Source organism: Nerophis ophidion, linkage group LG08, assembly GCF_033978795.1.
Source record: "Nerophis ophidion isolate RoL-2023_Sa linkage group LG08, RoL_Noph_v1.0, whole genome shotgun sequence".
Taxonomy (NCBI): domain Eukaryota; kingdom Metazoa; phylum Chordata; class Actinopteri; order Syngnathiformes; family Syngnathidae; genus Nerophis; species Nerophis ophidion.
This window is the reverse complement of record NC_084618.1, coordinates 68,178,956-68,204,547: the sequence shown is the minus strand read 5'-3', so window position 1 is coordinate 68,204,547 and position 25,592 is coordinate 68,178,956. Positions and strand designations below refer to the sequence as shown.

Sequence of the window (25,592 nt, the reverse complement as noted above, 5' to 3'; positions counted from 1 at the left end):
ATCAATAACAAATAACAAACAACAAATAACAACAAATAACAACAAATAACAACAAATAACAAACAAAGGTGAGCACACGTCACACCACATCCAGATCAATAACAAATGCCTGGGTGGCAAGAAAGGTGAGGTACGGAAGCAAGGTTGGTTGTATGAACAAAACACTCTCTGGTAAGCAGGAAGTGATGACTGGACAGTGGGAGGGACACGCAGGCAGCCAATCAGGGGACAGTATCAACTATCAGGTTTGGTTGATTCTTTGCTTGGCATAAGAAGAGAAAGTCAAAATGAAGGAATTGTGGTTAAGAGAGGAAAAGTCACCTGGACAGTAGAGCTGCAACTAATGATTAGTCAACCATTATATTTATGATTAGTTGATTAAAGTGTACACATATTTACTGGCTCTATTTTTTTCAATCCACTTCTAAATGCAGCTAAAGTTATTTTAGGCATGTCTGGTTCAAAAACCAAACTATCTATTAAACAGGACAAGAAGCAAGGAATCAAACAGAGACAGGATTCAATTTAGCTCATGAGGAGAGCACATGTACCTGCACCTTCGTACAGTGTCACCCCACGCATTTTGTGGGGCATTCCCTGATTATATAGCTGCTTCTAAGGGGAGGGGTCTCATAATGCAGCAGCTGCACTGTGTCATTAACAGTTCAAACTAAAGGTGCTTGGAGCGGCGCCGGGTTTGCCCCATCTCTGCTCATAGATTTCGGGTCCTGATTAGGCTGTCCAAATCTGAGAAACCGACAACTCTACGACGCATTCCTTCGCACACAGTGGAGATTTACAAGCTGTCCGCCTTTTGCTTGATAAGATCAAAGACAGCTTTGTGAGCACCAAGGGATAGTAACCACTGAACTGCAAGCAAACAAGTCGTGTGATAACTTATATACAAATATCCTGACAGTTTACTAGCAACGGAGATGATTAATTCAATTCATAAATATTTCTTTATACTGTAACTGTGCTGCACATTCAGCTGTTACAAAAATAAAATGACTAATAAAATGTCCATTTAAAAGAAAGGAAAGGCAAAGTGCTAAAAATGTATTCAAACAGTGAAATAGCAACAGTGAAAACAAAACACAAAATCTAACTTCCCCTAAAATAAAAACATTTTGTGATTTAAAAAAAAATCTGCACACTGATATATATTGATTATTGATTATTGATGAACTCTTGGCAGTTTTAGCACTCTAATGTGTAGAATTATATCTCGGATTCATTCTTCAAATGTTGCCTATTTAATAGCTTGTATGTTTCATCTTATGAGGCTTCCACATAAACAAGGTCCACTTTGCTAAAAGAGCAAAGTATTCATGTTTTTAAGAAGAATCACACTTGACATGTTAGCACTGGCTTTGTTTTTGCTTGTGATGACGACCTCCACTATTGTCCACAAATACAATTCTTGGTGAAAAATATTATTGTCAACGTTTCTTGTTGACTAATAGTTGCAACCCTACTGGACAGTATGGCACTTTATTTGGATTTATTCAAAGGGAGCGTAGTCAGACCAATGTGGTGTGTACATGATGCAAGGCAAGAGTGCTAATACCACCTCATGTGGTGTGTACATGATGCAAGGCAAGAGTGCTAATACCACCTCATGTGGTGTGTACATGATGCAAGGCAAGAGTGCTAATACCACCTCATGTGGTGTGTACATGATGCAAGGCAAGAGTGCTAATACCACATCACCTTTAGAGCACAGATGTAACTTCCTGCCATTAAACCTGCAGAAAAGACTTCTTCTTAGCTTTTTCTATGTTTACATTTTCATACTATTCATACTTATTTCTGCACCTTCATTTTGAAAGGTTATTGTTCTGGATGTGTACCTTATTCGGTACTTTTTGACTCTGACCAACTCCTGCCGGTCCCACCGTGTCCAATGATGACCAAAGTCCAATGATGCCAAGTAACGATACCTTCGTTACTTGGCCGGTTGCCGACTCCAGCATCACTCCAGCGGCACTGAGAGCAGACTAAGACTTAAAGGGGAACATTATCAGCAGACCTATGTAAGCGTCAATATATACCTTGATGGTGCAGAAAAAAGACCATCTATTTTTTTAACCGATTTCCGAACTCTAAATGGGTGAATTTTGGCAAATTAAACGCCTTTCTGTTTATCGCTCTTTTAGCGATGACGTCAGAACGTGGCGTCACCGAGGTAACACACCCGCCATTTTCATTTTCACATTACAAACACCGGGTCTCAGCTCTGTTATTTTCCGTTTTTTTGACTATTTTTTGTAACCTTGGAGACATCATGCCTGGTGGGTGTGTTGTCGGAGGGTGTAACAACACTAACAGGGAGGGATTCAAGTTGCACCACTGGCCCCAAGATGCCAAAGTGTCTGCCGCCAGACCCCCATTGAATGTACCAGAGTGTCTCCACATTTGAGCGGCGATGACAGACATGGCACAGAGATGTATGGATAACCTGCAGATGCATTTGCAACGATAGTCAATGAAATCACAAAGGTGAGTTTTGTTGATGTTGTTGATTTATGTGCTAATCAGACATATTTGGTCACGGCATGACTGCCAGCTAATCGATGCTAACATGCTACGCTAATCGATGCTAACATGCTATTTACGCTAGCTGTATGTACATTTGAAACTAGATACCCACATTTAATGCGAAACAAACACTTCCCAATCGACGGATTTAAGTTGCTCCAGTGTCACAAGATGTGAAAGTCCTGATCGTTTGGTCCGCACATTTTACCGGCGATGCTAATAAGGCAGCCATGCTATGGGCCACTTCATTAGGTACACCCATGCTATGGCCGAATAGCGTCAATAGCTATTCGCTCAATAGCTTCAATTTCTTCTTCAATTTCGTTTTCGCTATCTGCCTCCATACTCCGACCATCTGTTTCAATACATGCGTAATCTGTTGAATCGCTTAAGCCGCTGAAATCCGAGTCTGAATCCGAGCTAATGTCGCTATATGTTGCTGTGGTAACCGCCATGTTGTTTACATTGGCAGCACTGTATGACGTCACAGGGAAATGGACAGTCGCAACGCAACTAGCGAAAATCAAGAACTTTAAAACTTTTTTTAGGGATATTCCGGGAGGTGTAAAATTTTGAAAAAAACTTCGAAAAATAAAACAAGCCACTGGGAACTGATTTTTATTGTTTTTAACCCTTTTGAAATTGTGATAATGTTCCCCTTTAACTAACTCAAGTTAATGTTACAATTTTCAATGCCAACTAAGAAATTGACGCAAAAAACGCTTCAACGTAAGTAAAGTAAGACTCCACTTTTCCAAAAATGCGCTAGCTTGATGCTAATATACATTGGCTTTACTATTGACATGCCACTCATTAGTATTAGCAGTTTTACATGGCGATTTCAACACCTCCAAAATTGTTCATGAAAACTGCAAGTAAGATGTACGTTATAATTTAACAACTAGTGTGTAACAACTACAATATATACAGTGTCAATACTTTTAGGGTGCAACAAAAACATAAAAACTCACCTTAGACTATACATTACTGCCATCTAATGTCAGCTGTAATTGCAACCCGATGTCATGGTTGATAATAATAATATGATAAAACTGGACAGCGGTTAACAAAAATGGAAAATTTTTGATCAAAAACAAAGAATATTAAGACACACAAAAGTAGCCCAAAACTGGTCCTTGTTAACGTATTGGTTAATATGTGAAGGGCACCATCCCTAATTCCAGTATTTTATAAATATACATTGTGTTGTATACAATATATATTACCTAAAAGTTAGCCGTTATTTAAAAACAAAAAAGGCTACCGTATTTCCTTGAATTGCCGCCGGGTATATAGTATGCACCTGTCTAGAATTACTGCCGGGTCAAACTCGTTTCGCAAAATATTATTTTTATTAGCGCATGTCTAGAATTTCCGCCGGGTCAAACTCGTTTTGCAAAATAATTAGCATATGCCTAGAATTTCCACCGGGTCAAACTGGTCACGTCACGAGTGACACTTCACCTGTCATCATTTTCAAAATGGAGGAGGCTGATTTCACTCATTTGAAATCGCATCAAGGGAAGAAGATTAAGAGCTATTCAGTAGGATTTAAGGTCCAAGCTATTGAACATGCTAAAAAAAAACAGTAAGCAGCTATGTTTTATTAATATACCGTAGCTGCGTGTGTCAAATATGAGTCATTAAATGACTCCCGCCTCCTGGTGGTAGAGGGCGCTAGTGATCCTTCTTGCGACTACTCGGCTGCAGAAGAAGTGACAACAAGCAGCAAGAGTTTATTTTTTCCTCTCGCTTGCACTTTTAACATGGAGGATTACATATCTAAAATAAAACCGTTTTCTAAACTGGACTTTCAATCGAAGCAGGAGGTAATAAAGGAAGATCTCCATCGAGATGGAGAGACTTTTAAAAGATAAGTAAGACTTCTATAAACAAGTTATCGATGCTTTTAATCAGAAGGAGCTGTGCATGGACTTCATTTATAAGTAAAGGTAAGACCATATTAATGTTTTTTTTATTAAATGTTCTTTTTATGATGGTATCCTTACATCACACTCAAATTTATAAGCGCAGGCCTTCTTAACGGCAGATGACTTGAAGTGTGTGTGTCTCTATGTCAGTGACCAGACATTGCTTCAACCCGGTGTGCTTAAAGGCAGACGACAATTAGACGACAATTAGACGACAATTAGACGACAATTAGATGACAATTAGATGACCGTCTAATTGTGAGTCCCCCCAGAGTCCTGCTCCATATTGGGCTGTGGGAGCGCACACATGGCTGCACTTGTAGCTTCCTTAAACAACTTTTACACCACGTATGACTTTCAGGCTGTAAGATGCACATAAAGGCCAGGTTAGCATGAAATCAGGAGCCAAGCAGCGTGCTGCCGCAGTGTCAGCTTTTGCATTATTGGCACATTTTGTGGCCGTCATTTGCAAGCAAAAGGTTGGAGGTCAAGGATTTTAATGAGGAGCTGCAGTGGAGATGCTCTAAGCTCCTCTTCTACATTCACAGAGTAGATGCCGCACTGCGAAAGACGCCCTTTCCCAAGTGCAGAGGGCGGCAGGTCCAACTTTTCTACTCTCATTGAAGCCGCTGTGAGGAAAGGTTGCTGGAACTTGCAATAAAGAAGATTAGGACACATGCCTGGTACCTGGGAAACCATATTGGTGCTCAACGCTACCCATTTTCGCTACATTTGTGTGTCAATAAATAATACACTATTTTCCTGACTATAGAGCGCCACACACACACTAGATTTTAGATGACATTTTCCCCCCGCATATTAGTTGCACCGGACTATTAAGTCCCAGATATATACATTGTGAAATTAATTATGTACACAGAAAGATTTCTGCAAATGTTTATTTACATCCCTTAATTGTTTCCAAACGCTGTCTGTGACAGGGCAGCAAAACAGCTGATCGAACAAAACAGAAGTCATGGTCATGGACCCACTAGCTGCGCAAGCTAGCTCTCCAATCAGCTAAACAAACTCAATAACTCTGCGGTGACATTTTGGTGACTTTGTGAAAGTGAAACAATACAAAAAGAATGCCATTGTAAGTTAATAATCATCAGAGTTAGTTTGTGACGAACCCCAAGATGCAGAGAAGGAGGCAGGCATAGAATAGGAAAACATGATTTAATAAAAATACTGAAACAAGAACAAAGTAAAGGGGTACAACAAAAAGCGCACACGAGGCGGATAACAAACAAAGAGAGCTAGCATGGGAGCTAGAAAATAAACAGGGCTTAGCATGGAAGCTAGCAAAACCAAAAAGGCCTAGCGTGGAAGCTAGCAGGTCTCGAGCAGGAAACAGAAGTCGTACATGAAATATGACTTGGAAGCAGGGAACAAAAGGCAGTAAGCTAAAAACCGCAGTCAAATATAGCTTACTGCAACGCTGCATTGACAAGACAGGATACGTCACGACACGACAGGTAGCAACGACAAGAGCGACATCGACAATCCAATAATCCAGCAACTGACTGGAAGAAAAAAACAGGCTCAAATAGAAACAGGCTGATTGACACCAGGTGTGGCCAGGTGCCAATCAGCCGCAGCTGAGAGGAAACTGCGCACAGGGAAAAAAACAGGAAACAGACTAAATAAGAGCGCTGATAGGAACTAAAAACAGGAAATACTAAACACACACAGAGGAAAAGTAAAACACAAACAAACTGTCAGAGGCAAGCCTGACAATAATACTAACACAGACATTACATATTAGCATATTAGCTCGTGCTAACGATGATAGCTCGATTATCTTACGGTATCACAGACAAATACGTATGAAAACATTCTGAATGACATCACACATGGGACAGTTTAGTAAGAAAGAATTGTTTGAGTTGTATTGTAAAACTTACAAATGTTGTTTGGAGTGAGGAATGAACAATCCTTTTATGGCCGGTTTTAAGTATTTATTATTTTATGTCCGGTTCAAGGCATTAAAACAGGAAGTACATTATCAACCCACAACACCTGCAGCTAGCAAACCCGTCCAGAAGGTGGCGCCATAGCACAAATAATGACACACCTTTTCAGTGTCTGTTGCAAAAGACTTGTTGAATACAAAACATTATGGTTGTACAATTTTATAAGCAGCAGGGTTCAAAGCGTAGGAAAAAAAGTAGTGGCTTATAGAGTGGAATTTATGGTAATTCATGTGTTTATTATATTTACAGAAAAGCATTAAAAAAAACAGGAAGTACATTTTCAAACCGCAATAAGGGAGTTCTCCCACTTGGTGGCATAGCCTGCCTTTTCTGTGTCTGCTTAGGTCCAATCAAAACATTGAAGACGTCTATAAATTAGCCTCACAGGGTTTAAAGCGTAAGAAAAAAGTATGTGCTTATAGTGAGGAATAGTTGTTTTTGATGATTACATCTCGATAAAATCATCTGATGATGATAACTGCTGTATCACATTTGTAAGTCTCAAGTAGGACAATAGCCTGCAAGTCCAGGACGTCAGATGACAGTAGTCTCGTTTATGCTGCCTTGGCATGTCACTTCAGTCTGTTGCGCCCCAAAAAGTGTAAATACTGTACGTATTCTAGCTTTTACGCACCAGCTGTTTGATTCTATCCTGGTTATAGTTTTTGTGAAGACAAGCTAATGCTAATGCTAATCACCAGCATGTCAATAGCAAAGCCAATGTGTATTTACTTCAAGCTAGCACATTTTGGGAAAAAGCAGAGACTTACTTTTGGTAAGAGCAGAGAGTTTGGGCGTGAGGTCACGTGCAACCCAGGTACCGTGACATGGGACCTTTGGATTTTACGTGATTGGGTCGCTGCTAAAGAACTAGTAGTTCCGGTACCCGGCATCATACTTGCCAACCCTCCCGGATTTTCCGGGAGACTCCCGAAATTCAGCGCCTCTCCCGAAAACCTCCCGAAATTCAGACGGAGCTGGAGGCCACGCTCCCTCCAACTCCATGCGGACCTTAGTGAGGACAGCCGGTTTTCACGTCCGCTTTCCCACAATACAAACAACCTGTCTGCCCAATGACGTTATAACTGTAGAATGATCGAGGGCGAGTTCTTGGTTTCTTTTGTGAGTTTATTGTTAGGCAAACTTCATTGACGTCCTCCCAGCGCGGTAACAACACACAACAACAGCAGTCACGTTTTCGTCTACCGTAAAGCAGGCCGTCTTCCGTAAACAGCAATGTTGTGACATTTTTAAACAGGACAATACTGCCATCTACTGTACACGCATATGGTTAGAAAAATAGTGTCAGAGAATAGAACAAGGATGGACAATTCAACCCTTAACTCAACAATGAGTAGATGAGTGTTGTGTGTGTAAAAAGATGAACACTGAAATTCAAGTATTTCTTTTCTATTTATATATTATGTGAAATACTTGACTTGGTGAATTCTAGCTGTATATACACTCCTCCCCTCTTAACCACGCCCCCATTGCCCCACCTCCTGAAATCGGAGGTCTCAAGGTTGGCAAGTATGCTCGGCATCCCTGACAAAGGTGCAGACCCAGAAATGTGTGTGTGTGTGTGTGTGTGTGTGTGTGTGTGTGTGTGTGTGTGTGTGTGTGTGTGTGTGTGTGTGTGTGTGTGTGTGTGTGTGTGTGTGTGTGTGTGTGTGTGTGTGTGTGTGCGTGTGTGTGCACGCTTTAGGCAAGGTGTACGTGCACTGCAGAGAAGGCTACAGCCGCTCGCCCACCATGGTGGTGGCTTACCTCATGCTGCGCCACAGGATGGACGTCCGGCAGGCGGTGGCCACCGTGCGACTGAAGCGGGAGATCGGCCCCAACGACGGCTTCCTGCGCCTGCTGTGCCAACTCAACCAGAAGCTGGCCAAGGAGGGCCGGCTGGACGGCGAGGTGGGCAAGCTAAAGACCAAATGAAAAGCTCCCATCATGCCTTTCACGTCTGTCCGCAGACCAGCACCCCGGCTTCTCTCATTGCACGCCATCTGATGCCATCTGACGCCCTCTGATGCCATCTGATGCCCTCTGATGCCCTCTGATGCCATCTGATGCCCTCTGATGCCATCTGATGCTCTCTGATGCCCTCTGATGCCATCTGATGCGCTCTGATGCCATCTGATGCCATCTGATGCCATCTGATGCCCTCTGATGCCCTCTGATGCCATCTGATGCGCTCTGATGCCATCTGATGCCATCTGATGCCATCTGATGCCCTCTGATGCCCTCTGATGCCCTCTGATGCCCTCTGATGCCCTCTGATGCCATCTGATGCCATCTGATGCCCTCTGATGCCATCTGATGCCATCTGATGCCATCTGATGCCCTCTGATGCCATCTGATGCCATCTGATGCCATCTGATGCCCTCTGATGCCCTCTGATGCCCTCTGATGCCCTCTGATGCCCTCTGATGCCATCTGATGCCATCTGATGCCATCTGATGCCCTCCGATGCCCTCCGATGCCCTCCGATGCCCTCCGATGCCCTCTGATGCCCTCCGATGCCATCTGATGCCCTCTGATGCCATCTGATGCCATCTGACCTCCCACAGAGCCAAACTACTTCAAGCATTCCGTCTCGTTGAGAAGTTAAGGTTCCCAGCACAATCATTCCCAGAGACGCCACTGCCGCCAGTGACCAGAGGAATCCCAAAAGTCCAAATCCACGCCACTCAATCAACTTTTCTTGGCTCGCTGGCACACGCCATCTCGCCACCCCAGGAGGTCCACAAGGTCGACTTTACAAATCTCCACTACAGGTCAGGGGTGTCCAAACTTTTTCCACTCAACAATGAAAGTATTTTGGGCCATTTTGTTCTTTTCATTTTCAAACCCAATGCAATATATTGAGTTTATAGCCCGACCACTCATGAAAATGTTCAAAATGATTAATTATTTACATTTTTATTATTATTTAACGCTAACATCTCGAGATCAACTTTAATTTTAACTTCAGATCTGTATGTCAATATAAAGTTAAAAAAACATACTCATATGTTTGATGCCCTTTTTGTCAATATAAACCCAGTTTGGTTCTAGCAAAAACACAATGTGCAATATTTTCACCCAAAAAGTGGAATATTTGATGTGAATTAAACAGGTCAATCATTCAAAAAACATAAAAACAGATCCCCGGTCATAAAAGTGTAAAAAAAATAAAATAAAAAGTTATGCATTTTTTTTCTTTCAGCTCTTAAAGCCCCACTTTACAACTTTCACTTTTCTGTCCATTAGAACCAGTTATACAGATGTCTGTCCATTAGAACCAGTATTCAGCATTCAGATGTCTGTCCATTAGAACAGTTATTATTCTTCAGGCTTGAGCAGCAGAGACATTATTTATTGTTGTTATTATTTGGATGCCTTTTTGAAGCCGTCAACATCCATGAAACTCTTATCAGTGTCGATGTAAATGTTTATAATTTGGGGGGGCTGAAGATGACATTTCAAAATTGGCTCTAATATTTTTCTTTGTTTTATGCTCTTTTTTTTTTTTTTTTTAAATGAACATTTGTTTTGAAATGGCAAACACACAAAATATGCACCATTTTCCTCCAAAACTAATTGCTGAGAATGCCTGAATAGGCCAATGTAACTGATAGTATTTGTGTAAAAGTTTGGAGGCCCCTGCAAAGGTGAAATAGTGCACCTGTAGTGAGGTGTACAAGTTCAAGCAGAAGGCATCTCCCAGTCAATAAGTCCACTGCCAGCTGTCTCCATCCAGTACCAGAACCTCCTCGTGAAACATGGCAGTATACTCCAGCACATATAGTCACTATTTATTCTCTCTCTATATATGAGTATATTCATATTTACTGTTGACATATGAATGTATGAGCAAAGTGTCTGTAACGTGTCGTCCGTGTGTCTTCTATCCTGCCAGCATCACATGACTTATATGTGATGTGCATGTCTGTCATGGTCACTCAGACACGTGTGCGTTGACGTCCAGGCACAGGTGGCAGGCGCTCTGCCTTGTTGCTAGGGGGCGCTCTCACATCCTCGCCTTCTTTGCTAGACAGCCAGCTAAATGTGTTGCAGCGCTTCAGACCCGACTAATGGCTGCCAGATGTGGGGAGGTCAAGTGGAGCTGCAGGGAGAATACTAGCATGTTGGGGTGGGGGCGTCCTTTGGCCAACCCCTGTTGTTTGTTGGAACACACTCATGGTGACCCAGAGACCACACAAAGTTAGGAGGACTATCATCAACAATACTTCATGTGAACACAGTGGTACCTCGCTTCTTCTCCACTCCCAAAAACAAAGTTAGGAGGACTATCATCAACAATACTTCATGTGAACACAGTGGTACCTCGCTTCTTCTCCACTCCCAAAAACAAAGTTAGGAGGACTATCATCAACAATACTTCATGTGAACACAGTGGTACCTCGCTTCTTCTCCGCTCCCAAAAACAAAGTTAGGAGGACTATCATCAACAATACTTCCTGTGAACACAGTGGTACCTCGCTTCTTCTTCGCTCCCAAAAACAAAGTTAGGTGGACTATCATCAACAATACTTCATGTGAACACAGTGGTACCTCGCTTCTTCTTCGCTCCCAAAAACCTTAGAAATAATGTATTAAGCAGTTCCAAAAACCCAGACATTTGATTTAAAGCAGGGGTTCCCAAGCTGTTTGACCAAATACTAAGACTGGATTAGTCGTCCGTCACATTCATGAAGTCTGTCTAAGCTACTTATAGTTTACCAAACTAAGTTCATCTTAAAGATCTAACACACATCTAACTTTTTAATGAAGTCACCTTCTTTGTATGGCTTTCCCGCCCTGGCAACATACTTGCCAACTCTCTCAATCTTTTCGTTAAACACCCGAATATCAGTGCCCCTCCCTACAAACTCTCAGGGCAATCATTCACACGGTTTTCACCCGTAAAACAATAGTAAGGTTGTGCTGTGATGGCACTGCCTTTAACTTCCTCTACAACCTGCCGTCTCATCCGCTTTTCCTAGTCACATATTGTATGAGGCTTCTGTAGACCCATCCAGGTGACTGCAAGACATACTTGGTCAACAGCCATACAGGTCACACTGAGGGTGGCCATATAAGCAACTTTAACACTGTTACAAAAATACGCCACACTGTGAACCCACACCCAACAAAATTGACAAACGCATTTTGGGAGAACATCCGCACCATAACACAACTTAAACACAACAGAACAAACCCCCAGAATCCAATGCAGCCCTAACTCTTCCAGGCTACAATAGGGGGTGGGGGTGTATATCGTAGCCTGGAAGAGTTAGGGCTGCATTGGATTCTGGGGGTTTGTTCTGTTGTGTTACAGTGCGGATGTTCTCCCAAAATGTTTGTCATTCTTGTTTGTTGTGGGTTCACAGTGTGGCACATATTTGTAACAGTGTTAAAGCTGTTTATATGTGACCTGTGTGGCTGTTGATCAACTATGTCTTGCAGTCGCCTCCATGGGTCTACAGAGACCAAATCTAGCACGTGGCTGGGCTGGCACACTGTTTGTACAGGTTGTAGAGGACGCCAAAGGCAGTTCCTCCACGTTGCCACCTTAATATTGTTGGTTTGGGTGATATTCAGGGGGATGATTACCCCTGGTAATTGGGAATCTCTCTGAAAAATCGAGGGTATATTACGACTCTGTAAAGCGCCGTTCATATAAAACTCGCGATCCGCACCAACATTACATTTTCACATCAAGGTGCGGAGCGCAAAATAACGTCTCGGGCCGCGTGTTTGAGACCCCTGCCCTAGGTATAAAATGACAAAGAAAAAGTTTATGTTCGGTTAAAGCCCGACTGGTAACATAAGCTAGTGTTGTGGTTGTATTCCTGGGTCACTTTGAGCAAGTTACAAGCAGCCCTTCATTCACTTCCTGCTAGTCTTTATGTTCTCCTCCTCACAAGTCAACACTGCCACCTGCTGTCTGCTCAATGTATTGCCTTGTACGCCTTCTGCTTGACGGAAACGTGACCGTCGTCCCGGTGTGCTTGGCGTCACCACGGCGCCAAGTTATTGTTGCGAAACCTTGAATGTGAAGCGTGTGTCTTGTCCTATAACCTGCACTGAAATGGTGACTTGCTGCATTTATGTCTCCGTGTTCTGTAAATATTATAACGTTTGATGAACTCCTTGCAGGGATGTTTGGGAAAGTTTCATGATTGGTGACGTGCTTTCTGTTTGCCGCCCCCATCTTTAGTGTGGGCGCTGGTTTCTAGCAGGGAGGATTGGGAAAGCTTCACATTTTCAAGTCAAGTCGTAAGTTACTTCATTTGACTCCCAAATAACTTCCCACAGTTTTCTTGGCGTACACATGTGACGTCCCCCGTGGTCTAACTTGGACTGAAAGACTGCTGAGTTTGACAAGTGATACTCCACACTCACCTGGCTCACCTTCTCTTCCCTCCACCTGAGACTTTCCCCCAAAGCACCGACAACATGGCCTTGGAGGCGGACGCTGGTTTTGTAAGAGTCCACTGCCTGTCTTTGTGCTCATGGACTGACCACCACGCTGCATATTTGACCACACGGCAGCCCACCACAAGCCTTACAAGGTGTGTTGTTGGCTTTTGTCTAGTTCACATCAGCACAGGAAGGCAAGGCTTTGTTGAAGTGCACTTGGTTTAAGACTGCAATCTTCTTTTTCTTATATTGGACTTTCAACTTTCTTCAAAATAAACGGCTGACTTGTCACTCTGGCTTTTTACTCCCTTTAAATGTCACTAACTGCATGCAAAGTACAAACTGTTTCCAAATGAGTTGGGAAATGGTGTTAGATGTAAATATAAACAGAATACAATGATTTGCAAATCCTTTTCAAGCCATATTCAGTTGAATATGCTACAAAGACAACATATTTCATGTTCAAACTCATAAACTTTTTTTTTTTTTGGCAAATAATAATTAACTTAGAATTTCATGGCAAAGTAGTTGGGAAAGGGCATGTTCACCACTGTGTTACATCACCTTTTCTTATAAGAACACTCAATAAACGTTTGGGAACTGAGGAAACTAATTGTTGAAGCTTTGAAAGTGGAATTCTTTCCCATTCTTGTTTTATGTAGAGCTTCAGTCCTTCAACAGTCCGGGGTCTCCGCTGTCCTATTTTAGGCTTCATAATGCACCACACATTTTCCATGGGAGACAGGTCTGGACTGCAGGCGGGCCAGGAAAGTACCCGCACTCTTTTACTACGAAGCCACGCTGTTGTAACACATGCTGAATGTGGCTTGGTGTTGTCTTGCTGAAATAAGCAGGGGCGTCCATGATAACGTTGCTTGGATGACAACATATGTTGCTCCAAAAGCTGTATGTACCTTTCAGCATCAATGGTGCCTTCACACATGTGTAAGTTACCCATGCCTTGGGCACTAATGCACCCCCATACCATCACACATGCTGGCTTTTGAACTTTACGCCGATAACAATCCGGATGGTTCTCTTCCTCTTTGTTCCGGAGGACACCACGTCCACAGTTTCCAAATATAATTTGAAATGTGGACTCGTCAGACCACAGAACACTTTTCCACTTTGCATCAGTCCATCTTAGATGAGCTCGGGCCCAGCGAAGCCGGCAGCGTTCCTGGGTGTTGTTGATAAATGGCTTTGGCTTTGCATAGTAGAGTTTTAACTTACACTTACAGATGTAGCGACCAAGTAGTAGTTGCGGACCGTGGTTTTATGAAGTGTTCCTGAGCCCATGTGGTGATATCCTTTACACACTGATGTCGGTTTTTGATGCAGTACCGCCCTAGGGATCAAAAGTCCGTAATATCATCGCTTACGTGCAGTGATTTCTCCAGATTCTCTGAACATTTTGATGGTTTTACGGAGCGTAGATGGTAAAATCCCTAAATTCCTTACAATAGCTCGTCGAGAAATGTTGTTCTAAAATTGTTCGACAATTTGCTTACAAAGTGGTGACCCTCACCCCATCCTTGTTTGTGAATTACTTAGCATTTTTTGGGAAGCTGCTTTTATAGCCAATCATGGCACCCACCTGTTCCCAATTAGCCTGCAGACCCGTGGGATGTTCCAAATAAGTGTTTGATGAGCATTCCTCAACTTTATCAGAATTACTTGCCAGATTTCCCAACTTCTTTGTCACGTGTTGCAGCCATGAAATTCTAAGTTAATTATTATTTGCAACAACAAAAAAAGTTTATGAGTTTGAACATCAAATATGTTGTCTTTGTAGCATATTCAACTGAATATGGCTTGAAAAGGATTTGCAAATCATTGTATTCTGTTTATATTTACATCTAACACCATTTCCCAACTCATGTGGAAACAGGGTTTGTAACTACAGTATATCCACACTAACATAATGGATATGTCATTCATATTTATTATAGTTGTTCATTAAGAGTATGTATTGTTTACTTCTGTGACGACCTCTTTAAAGTTTTGTCATCAATCAGAAATATCAAGCAGCTAAAAGTCCAACTTGGGTAAATGTGGAAATAATGTTTGCCTTTTTCCCATCATGCCTTGCAATGGATTTTAAATGGGCGTAATTTCAATTTTATTTATGGGGATGGGATTCACCATAAAAAAGATTAATTTATGATCATAAATCATAAATGAATGTTTCAGAGTGTGCACAATGTTGACATCTAGAGTTATATTTTAAAAAACAGTTGTAGTGGAACATTTCTGTCCTAGGGTTACCTCCAAACTAAATGCATTGGGAAGGACACGACATGAGAGGACAAGTCACCCTGACCAAGTTGGTGGGGTGACACGACATGAGAGGACAAGTCACCCTGACCAAGATGGTGGGGTGACACGACATGAGAGGACAAGTCACCCTGACCAAGATGGTGGGGTGACACGACATGAGAGGACAAGTCACCCTGACCAAGTTGGTGGGGTGACACGACATGAGAGGACAAGTCACCCTGACCAAGTTGGTGGGGTGACACGACATGAGAGGACAAGTCACCCTGACCAAGTTGGTGGGGTGACACGACATGAGAGGACAAGTCACCCTGACCAAGTTGGTGGGGTGACACGACATGAGAGGACAAGTCACCCTGACCAAGTTGGTGGGGTGACACGACATGAGAGGACAAGTCACCCTGACCAAGATGGTGGGGTGACACGACATGAGAGGACAAGTCACCCTGACCAAGTTGGTGGGGTGACACGACATGAGAGGACAAGTCACCCTGACCAAGTTGGTGGGGTGACACGACATGAGAGGACAAGTCACCCTGACCAAGTTGGTGGGGTGACACGACATGAGAGGACAAGTCACCCTGACCAAGTTGGTGGGGTGACACGACATGAGAGGACAAGTCACCCTGACCAAGTTGGTGGGGTGACACGACATGAGAGGACAAGTCACCCTGACCAAGTTGGTGGGGTGACACGACATGAGAGGACAAGTCACCCTGACCAAGTTGGTGGGGTGACACGACATGAGAGGACAAGTCACCCTGACCAAGTTGGTGGGGTGACACGACATGAGAGGACAAGTCACCCTGACCAAGTTGGTGGGGTGACACGACATGAGAGGACAAGTCACCCTGACCAAGTTGGTGGGGTGACACGACATGAGAGGACAAGTCACCCTGAACATTGGACAGTTGCATAAGTTGTTGTGATACAAATGAGGTCATCATGGAGTTATAAATAAGAAGGGAAGACCAAACCTGGTGTGTGCTCTTTCCTGATTCCTTCACAAGGGTGCACCATCTTTCATCTTCCAAGACATTGTCTGTGTGAAAATATTGATTCAGTCCAACTTTGTCTTATCTGATTGTAAGTCATTAAAACTGTTATAACAAACTCTCTATTCTGCCTGATTCGGACTTTTCCACCACATAAAATTGCCGTCACGAACGGGATTGGAAATCCAAAGGGGTTTCCCTGCACAGGTTTGAATCCTGTTCGTGACGCCAATTTTTATGTGGCCGAAAAGTCCAAATCTTAAACAGGAACAATAGAGAGTTTGTTACAACAGTTTTAATTTCTCCCAATCAGATAGTACAAAGTTGGATTGACTCGATATGAAAACAGACAGTGTCTCCGGAGACGCTCTTCTTTCTTCTTTCACGAGGGTTCACCATCTTTCGTCTCATGAGACACTGTCTGTTTTCATATTGATTCAATCCAACTTTGTACTATCTGATTGTGAGAAATTACAGTAAAACTGTTGTAACAAACTCTCCATTGTTCCTGTTTAAGATTTGGACTTTTCGGCCACATAAAACTGGTGTCCCCGTACAGGCCACCACATAATCATACATTCATTTTTCAGCACATACTTAATGTTGACATCTGTAGTTATATTTTGATAAACAATCATAAATGAATCTTTCAGCATGTACACAATTTTGACATCCATAGTTATATTTTGATATAGATTGATATGATTGACTAGGCCACCTACTCAGTGTCCTAGTGGTTAGTCCGCCCTGAGATGGGTAGGTTGAGTTCAAACCCCGGCCGAGTCATACCACAGACTATAAAAATGGGAGCCATTACCTCCCTGCTTGGCCCTCAGCATCAAGGCTTGGAATTGGGGGTTAAATCACCAAAAGTGATTCCCGTGCGCGGCAACCACTGCTGCTCACTGCTCCCCTCACCTCCAGGGGGTGTGTCAAATGTAGAGGACAGATTCAACCACACCTAGTGTGTGTGTGACTATCATTGGTACTTTTACTTTTTTGTTTTAACTTTAACTTGGTAAAGATAGGAAAACACGCTACTCGTAAACGGTGCGTGTAACAACAACAACAACAACAACAACAACAACAACAACAAACATGGATGTAGACACAAAGTAAAATTGTGAAATGCAACCTTACCCTTACAAAAAGGATACATATTTCTCCGTGAGAGTCTTGCTACCAATGCCCTTGACCCAGACACACCCACAGAAGTTGTAGACCTCCATGATTTTCCAGGTTGCCATCTGTTTGGTGGTGTAGAATGATGTCTGGAGCACAATAGTTCATATGTCTGGGAACACCACCGAGGGATAATCCCTGATATCACTGATATCACTCCACTAGTCCACTGCAGAGTTGGAGTTTATGCTTTTTTTCAGGTAGATTTAATCCTCTTTTGTCCTCAGACGGTTGGCTTGGTTGACCACCGCTTCCGGGAAGAATTCACATGTGGGATATGCAGCAATACCCTGGTATGTTTTGGGGCTCCTGAGTGGACTAAGAGGCTGGTACACAGGGGACTTTCTAGGACCTCTGGCCCCCTGAAAGAATACTGGTGTGGGCTCCTCCACCCCATGCATGACCTGTGTGTGTGTTGTCATCACCTTTCCCCCTCCAGTGACCATACCTTGTCCACAAGGGAGGGAGCATTGATGGCGGTCGACCACAAGGTGGAGCCAAACCTCTGCCGAGCTCTCCCGGAGTCCCCTGAGTCAGGTCCATCAACAATCCAGGCTGGGGAGTGATTGTTATTGTAAGAGCCAGCTGGGACATTGTGACACTCTGCAGAGTTACGGTCTTCACCTTACCTTTCTGTGCGCCCTAATTGTTACCCTGCAGCTGTGGGCTCCCCCGGGGGCCTCCAATCAAACTAAAGTCTACTTTCTGTTGCTTTCGCAGCTCATTAATGGTTTTAAAGGATCCTGCGAATAGGAGCATGCTGCCTGGGTGTGTACCAACGTGCCAGGTACCGAGAGGAAGTAGGAATGTGACTTATTGCTCCCTCTTCTACAATCTGGCTGTGATGAAGTGACATGGCTTCCACACATGTTCACCCCCCCAATGTGGATCTACTTCCACTTCTCTCTTGCAAATACCTGAAACATGTTTACTTTCCTCAGCTAGCATCACCTGTGAGTAACAGCATGTTTATGGAGGGAATGATTCATGGGCCAGACCAGGACGGCTAATCAGTCGCAGGTCTTTCTAGTCCCAAATAAAGTCATCAGTCACCGGCTGCTGGCTCAGAGGTCACGGAATCACAGAATCAATCAAAGTATACTCATAGAGCTGTAAATCAGCAGTGTCTCAAAGGGCTGCTCACACAGAACGTGAGGGGACGTACGCTGCTGGGCCAGAGGTCACAGAACCACAGGAAGTGAGGTGGAAGCACATCTGCTCAGCGCTGGTTCGGCAGGAAATAGGAAGAAGAAGAGGTTTCTCAGATCCACTTCCAAGTGGTTCCGCCCGTGGTGTCCATGGTTTCCTCTGCGTGATGTCTGTGGTCTGCATGTGGATGTTGGGAGGACGCACAAACTAAACCAAAACCACAACATCACGCCCAACACATGTTTCCTTTATGGTCCTTCTCAGTCTGGGAGCAGTGTGTCCTCAGACTTAGTCACACTTAGTACCCTCAGACTTAGTCACATTTAGTACCCTCAGACTTAGTACCCTCAGACTTAGTCACACTTAGTACCCTCAGACTTAGTCACACTTAGTACCCTCAGACTTAGTCACATTTAGTATCCTCAGACTTAGTCACATTTACTATCCTCAATCTTAGTCACATTTAGTATCCTCAGACTTAGTCACACTTAGTACCCTCAGACTTAGTCACATTTAGTATCCTCAGACTTAGTCACATTTAGTACCCTCAGACTTAGTCACATTTAATATCCTCAATCTTAGTCACATTTAGTATCCTCAGACTTAGTCACATTTAGTACCCTCAGACTTAGTCACATTTAATATCCTCAATCTTAGTCACATTTAGTATTCTCAGACTTAGTCACATTTAGTATCCTCAGACTTAGTCACATTTAGTACCTTCAGACTTAGTCACATTTAGTACCTTCAGACTTAGTCACATTTAGTATCCTCAGACTTAGTCACATTTAGTACCCTCAGACTTAGTCACATTTAGTACCTTCAGACTTAGTCACATTTAGTACCTTCAGACTTAGTCACATTTAGTATCCTCAGACTTAGTCACATTTAGTATTCTCAGACTTAGTCACATTTAGTATCCTCAGACTTAGTCACATTTAGTACCCTCAGACTTAGTCACATTTAGTACCTTCAGACTTAGTCACATTTAGTACCTTCAGACTTAGTCACATTTAGTATCCTAAGACTTAGTCACATTTAGTACCCTCAGACTTAGTCACACTTAGTACCCTCAGACTTAGTCACACTTAGTACCCTCAGACTTAGTCACACTTAGTACCCTCAGACTTAGTCACAATTAGTATCCTCAGACTTAGTCACACTTAGTACCCTCAGACTTAGTCACACTTAGTACCCTCAGACTTAGTCACATTTAGTACCCTCAGACTTAGTCACATTTAGTACCCTCAGACTTAGTCACACTTAGTACCCTCAGACTTAGTCACACTTAGTACCCTCAGACTTAGTCACATTTAGTACCCTCAGACTTAGTCACATTTAGTATCCTCACTTACTCACATTTAGTACCCTCAGACTTAGTCACACTTAGTACCCTCAGACTTAGTCACACTTAGTACCCTCAGACTTAGTCACATTTAGTACCCTCAGACTTAGTCACATTTAGTATCCTCACTTACTCACATTTAGTACCCTCAGACTTAGTCACACTTAGTACCCTCAGACTTAGTCACACTTAGTACCCTCAGACTTAGTCACATTTAGTACCCTCAGACTTAGTCACATTTAGTATCCTCACTTACTCACATTTAGTATCCTCAGACTTAGTCACACTTGGTACCCTCAGACTTAATCAGAGGTGGGTAGAGTAGCCAGCAATTGTACTCAAGTAAGAGTACAGTTACTTTAGAGATGTATTACTCAAGTCAAAGTAAGGAGTAGTCCCCCAAATATTTACTTGAGTAAAAGTAAAAAGTATGTTGTGAGAAAACTACTCAAGTACTGAGTAACTGATGAGTAACATGTTTGTTTAATGATGACGGCAACAAGTAATGCACAAAAACATAAAAATAGCAATGAACAAATTCAGAGCCAGGAATATCTCTTAAGCAACTAAAACAATAATATATATTCAATAATATATATTTGGTTTTACACTCTATTGAATGCATTTGACCTTTGCAAGCTCATGATATTATTGGCTAAGTTTTATATTCATAAATGTAAGTTTCTCAATAGCCGACCTGTTTTTTGTGCCTTTAAAAAAGTCTTTATTGTATATATATATTTTTTTTGCATTCTATTTTGGTTACTTTGGATTTACAACCCTCTGGCGCTGTTTTGTGCGGTTTTTATACTGTTTTGTACGGTTTTTGTACTTTGTTAATTATTTTCAACTGTTTGTAAATGTTGAAATTTATAAATGAAGGTTTATTAAAAAATAAATGAAAGTGTGCAGTTAATCATGTGACCACCTGGCTCTGTTTGATTGGTGAAAGGGAGTCAAAGGTCATCAGTGACTGCATTTGATTTGTGAAACGGAGTCAAAGGTCACCAGTGACTGCATTTGATTGGTGAAAGGGAGTCAAAGGTCACCAGTGACTGCATTTGATTGGTGAAACGGAGTCAAAGGTCACCAGTGACTGCATTTGATTGGTGAAAGGGAGTCAAAGGTCACCAGTGACTGCATTTGATTGGTGAAACGGAGTCAAAGGTCACCAGTGACTGCATTTGATTGGTGGAACGGAGTCATACGTCACCAGTGACTGCATTTGATTGGTGAAACGGAGTCATACGTCACCAGTGACTGCATTTGATTGGTGAAACAGAGTCAAAGGTCACCGGTGACTGCATTTGATTGGTGAAACGGAGTCAAAGGTCACCAGTGACTGCATTTGATTGGTGAAACGCAGGCATGTGATAGATCCTACTTTGAAGGTCTGTCTGACAAAACAAAGCGTGCATTAACAGATCGATACAAATCAGTAGCGAGTAGCGAGCTGAATGTAGATAAATGGAGTGGAGTAAAAGTAGTGTTTCTTCTCTATAAATATACTCAAGTAAAAGTAGAAGTATGTTGCATTAAAACTACTCTTAGAAGTACAGTTTATCCCAAAAGTTACTCCAGTAGATGTAACAGAGTAAATGTAGCCACCTCTGATCATCAATAACAATACTTATATATTACTTTTGCTCTTGTTAAAGATTATTATTTGGGTCTTCTTTAAAGTCAGAGACAATTTGTTGGTATGAAAGCAATTTTTAAGTGGATCATGTCCTCAGTTTTAGAGGCCAGAAGTTGCTTGAGGTGGTCACACCTGCACAGGTGATGCTTGTATCGGCAGCAAAGAGGATGGACTTCAGCAGTGTTGATACCTGACATATGTAGTACATAAATAGTCTGGGTCCCAGTACGGAGCCCTGGGGGCCCCCACAGCTTATGTTCCTGAGTGTAGCTTGATGTTGGTCCATCTGAACAGTCAGTAGTTCTCCAGTCATGTTCCTGACAGTCAGTAGTTCTCCAGTCATGTTCCTGACAGTCAGTAGTTCTCCAGTCATGTTCCTGACAGTCAGTAGTTCTCCAGTCATGTTCCTGACAGTCAGTAGTTCTCCAGTCATGTTCCTGACAGTCAGTAGTTCTCCAGTCATGTTCCTGACAGTCAGTAGTTCTCCAGTCATGTTCCTGACAATCAGTAGTTCTCCAGTCATGTTCCTGACAGTCAGTAGTTCTCCAGTCATGTTCCTGACAGTCAGTAGTTCTCCAGTCATGTTCCTGACAGTCAGTAGTTCTCCAGTCATGTTCCTGACAGTCAGTAGTTCTCCAGTCATGTTCCTGACAGTCAGTAGTTCTCCAGTCATGTTCCTGACAGTCAGTAGTTCTCCAGTCATGTTCCTGACAGTCAGTAGTTCTCCAGTCATGTTCCTGACAGTCAGTAGTTCTCCAGTCAAGTTCCTGACAATCAGTAGTTCTCCAGCCAAGTTCCTGACAATCCTCTGATGCCCGAGTTTTCCAGTTTATTTAACAAAATCTGCTGGTCAATGGTGTCCAAAACCTTTTGCAGGTCAATAAAAAGTCCAATAACCAATTTGTTCTTCTCAAAACCATGAGTAATGTTCTCTGTTTAATCAATTAAAGTTAATGAGGTTGAACCTATATTGACAATCAGATAATAATTAGTGCTTTTAATGAAGCCACCAAGTCTTTTATCGAATCATTTCCCCAATATTTCAGATAACTGGCAGAAAGGAGACGGGCCAGTAATTAGTGAAGTGCTGTTGGTCTCCAGATTTGAAGATGAGGATGACTTTTGAGAGTTTCATTTGTGAAGAAAGTTGTCCAAGTGGAAAAGATAAAGTGCAGATGTGTGTGTGAATGGTTTGATGATTTCTTCTGCTGTGTCCTCATGTGGAGGTGTTATGTCCTCATGTGGAGGTGTTATGTCCTCATGTGGAGGTCATACATGTCACCTGATGTTTGCTTCTGGCTTCTCTGAAGAACCTCCAAGACTTCTTTCTCCACAGTCGGAGTATGGAACATGGAATAAGGATCGGAATGTTCATCATTAATTGGGATTTTGTCTGCCAGCTCACGGCCAATATTGACTAAAAACATATTGAAGCCGCCAGCAAACATCTTTTTGTCTGATTTGTTTCTCAACACAAAAGTCTGGATAACAAGGACTGTTTCAACCATGTCCAATATCCATCCATCCATTTTCTACCGCTTATTCCCTTTTGGGGTCGCGGGGGGAGCTGGTGCCCATCTCAGCTACAGTTGGGCAGAAGGCAGTTTACACCCTGGACAAGTCGCCACCTCATCGCAGGGCCCATGTCCAATAGTCGTATTTAATACCTTCCTAATTCCCTTTACTGTATTTCCTTGAATTAATAATTTAAAACCTCTTTTCACTCCGGCGTTTACCAAAGGCATGCGGTAAATTTAGGCCTGCGCTTATACATTTGAGTGTGATGTAAGGATACCATCATGAAAATCACATTTAATTAAAAAAACTTTATTATGTTCTTACCTTTACTTATAAATGAAGTCCATGCGCAGCTCCTTCTGATCAAAAGCATCGATCACTTGTTCAGAGAAGTCTTCCTTATCTTTCTTCACTTTTAAAAGTCTCGATGGAGATCTTCCTTTATTACCTCCTGCTTCGATCGAAAGTCCAGTTTAGAAAACTTTTATTTTAGATATGTAATCCTCCATGTTAAAAGTGCAAGCGAGAGGAAAAAATAAACTCTTGCTGCTTGTTGTCACTTCTTCTGCAGCCGAGTAGTCGCAAGAAGGATCACTAGCGCCCTCTACCACCAGGAGGCGGGAGTCATTTAATGACTCATATTTGACACACGCAGCTACGGTATATTAATAAAACATAGTTCTCTTTAGCATATTCAATAGCTTGGACCTTAAATCCTACTGAATAGCTCTTGATCTTCTTCCCTTGATGCGATTTCAAATGATTGAAATCAGCCTCCTCCATTTTGAAAATGATGACAGGTGAAGTGTCACTCGTGACGTGACCAGTTTGACCCGGTGGTAAATTCTAGGCAGGCACATACTATCTACCTGGCGGAAATTCAAGGAAATACAGTATATCATTTTTCTTTTGGATTAATAGTTTGGTGGTGTATTCTTTCCTGCTTGCTCCTAATATGCTGCTTCATTTATTTTGATATGTTTTGTACTTTTGTTGTGTTTCTATGGTTTGATGCCTAAAAAAAGTCCTATATGAATAATTGTTGTTTTTGCAAGCCTTCGCCAGCCCTTTGGTTATCCATGGAGTGTTTGTGCAGTTAGTTGAGGTCCATGTTTGGATGGCCAGTGTGTGTCATTAAGTCGGGAAAGAAATATCCTGAAATAAATTATAAACTGCATTTATATCTGACCTTTGAAAGACAGAATCCCAGTTTTGCTCTTCCATAATATTCATTATTTACAGATTTGGATGTTTTGCAGTTAATATTGTAGTAACCTGTTTAGTATTAACTGTCTAGAATGCTGTCTTGAAGTTGAAGTGGAGTGTTCCTTTTTTTTCTTTTGCCGACATTTAGTGGTCACAATAATCCATCGGGTTAATAAACTCATGACAGAAATCTGAATGTTGTGGACACATTTGTGACTGGGAACTTTATAACAGGCTTATGGTAATATGCAACTGTAATACTTATGGTAATATGCAACTGTAATACTTATGGTAATATGTAACTGTAATACTTATGGTAATATGCACCTGTAATACTTATGGTAATATGCAACTGTAATACTTATGGTAATATGCACCTGTAATACTTATGGTAATATGCAACTGTAATACTTATGGTAATATGCAACTGTAATACTTATGGTAATATGCAACTGTAATACTTATGGTAATATGCAACTGTAATACTTATGGTAATATGCAACTGTAATACTTATGGTAATATGCACCTGTAATACTTATGGTAATATGCAACTGTAATACTTATGGTAATATGCAACTGTAATACTTATGGTAATATGCAACTGTAATACTTATGGTAATATGTAACTGTAATACTTATGGTAATATGTAACTGTAATACTTATGGTAATATGTAACTGTAATACTTATGGTAATATGTAACTGTAATACTTATGGTAATATGCAACTGTAATACTTATGGTAATATGCAACTGTAATACTTATGGTAATATGCAACTGTAATACTTATGGTAATATGCAACTGTAATACTTATGGTAATATGCAACTGTAATACTTATGGTAATATGCAACTGTAATACTTATGGTAATATGCACCTGTAATACTTATGGTAATATGCAACTGTAATACTTATGGTAATATGCACCTGTAATACTTATGGTAATATGCAACTGTAATACTTATGGTAATATGCACCTGTAATACTTATGGTAATATGCAACTGTAATACTTATGGTAATATGCAACTGTAATACTTATGGTAATATGTAACTGTAATACTTATGGTAATATGCAACTGTAATACTTATGGTAATATGCACCTGTAATACTTATGGTAATATGCAACTGTAATACTTATGGTAATATGCAACTGTAATACTTATGGTAATATGCAACTGTAATACTTATGGTAATATGTAACTGTAATACTTATGGTAATATGTAACTGTAATACTTATGGTAATATGTAACTGTAATACTTATGGTAATATGTAACTGTAATACTTATGGTAATATGCAACTGTAATACTTATGGTAATATGCAACTGTAATACTTATGGTAATATGCAACTGTAATACTTATGGTAATATGCAACTGTAATACTTATGGTAATATGCAACTGTAATACTTATGGTAATATGCAAC

General features: G+C 41.7%; 1 protein-coding gene and 1 long non-coding RNA gene across 6 annotated transcripts in view; both read left to right on the top strand.

Moving 5' to 3' along the window:
• Positions 1-25,592, top strand: part of LOC133558291 (dual specificity protein phosphatase 3-like) — a 56,638-nt gene that overhangs the window by 12,544 nt on the left and 18,502 nt on the right. Inside the window, exons 3-4 of one of the 5 annotated variants that reach the window (XM_061909547.1) lie at positions 8,154-8,359; positions 12,651-13,144. In XM_061909547.1, coding sequence (XP_061765531.1) covers positions 8,154-8,359; positions 12,651-12,713 — 269 coding nt within the window. In that variant the 3' untranslated portion in view covers positions 12,714-13,144. Of the gene's footprint in view, positions 1-8,153; positions 8,360-8,418; positions 8,721-9,015; positions 10,903-12,650; positions 13,145-25,592 lie in introns of those variants that run through there. The other 4 variants (XM_061909549.1, XM_061909550.1, XM_061909548.1 and 1 more) reach the window with 4 other exon arrangements.
• LOC133557118 (uncharacterized) lies at positions 17,530-18,696 on the top strand. Its single transcript, XR_009807701.1, has 3 exons — positions 17,530-17,600; positions 17,747-17,917; positions 18,028-18,696. It is a non-coding gene; the product is annotated as an uncharacterized LOC133557118 (long non-coding RNA).